This window comes from Merops nubicus, unplaced genomic scaffold (genome assembly GCF_000691845.1).
Source record: "Merops nubicus isolate BGI_N331 unplaced genomic scaffold, ASM69184v1 scaffold11517, whole genome shotgun sequence".
Classification (NCBI taxonomy): domain Eukaryota; kingdom Metazoa; phylum Chordata; class Aves; order Coraciiformes; family Meropidae; genus Merops; species Merops nubicus.
The window spans coordinates 2,089-2,545 of record NW_008620999.1 but is presented as its reverse complement, the minus strand read 5'-3'; the positions used below and the strand labels follow the sequence as shown (position 1 = coordinate 2,545).

General features: G+C 63.7%; 1 protein-coding gene across 1 annotated transcript in view; it reads right to left on the bottom strand.

Moving 5' to 3' along the window:
- Nucleotides 1-457, bottom strand: part of LOC103776775 (ras-related protein Rab-11A-like) — a gene marked incomplete at its 5' end in the record, with an annotated part of 1,154 nt that overhangs the window by 142 nt on the left and 555 nt on the right. The window contains 2 exons of the mRNA XM_008944301.1: nucleotides 11-57; nucleotides 293-373. Coding sequence (XP_008942549.1) covers nucleotides 11-57; nucleotides 293-373 — 128 coding nt within the window. The remainder of the gene's footprint in view (nucleotides 1-10; nucleotides 58-292; nucleotides 374-457) is intronic.

Genomic DNA, 457 nt, shown 5'->3' with positions numbered 1-457 from the left:
CGAACTCCGCCTCGGGCTGCCCCGTCATCTGCCTCTGGGACACGATGCGGTAGATCTCTGCCAGCAGAGAGGAGGAAAAGACCCAGTTCTCTAAGTACACGTTTCAGCAGGGAACCTGCCCCCTCCCAAACCTCACAGCTCAAGGGGTGCCAGTACCCCCAGTCTCCCCACCCAGGGGAGCAGGATGCCACCCCAGGACATAGAGCCAGAGTCCCCAGCAGCGTCCCGGGGAACCGCCTGAAAACTGACGTCCCAAACCACCTCTGTGCCCCCTTTCCTGGCTGTCCCTTACCCGAGAGGATGTTGTGGAAAGCTGTCTCCACGTTGGTGGAGTCCAGAGCAGAGGTCTCAAGGAAGGACAGCCCGTTCTTCTCTGCAGGGACAGGGCGAGCTCAGGCAGCTGCCACGAGCTACGGCTGCCCCCGGAGGAGCCAGGACAGGGCCGGGGGGGGGGGGG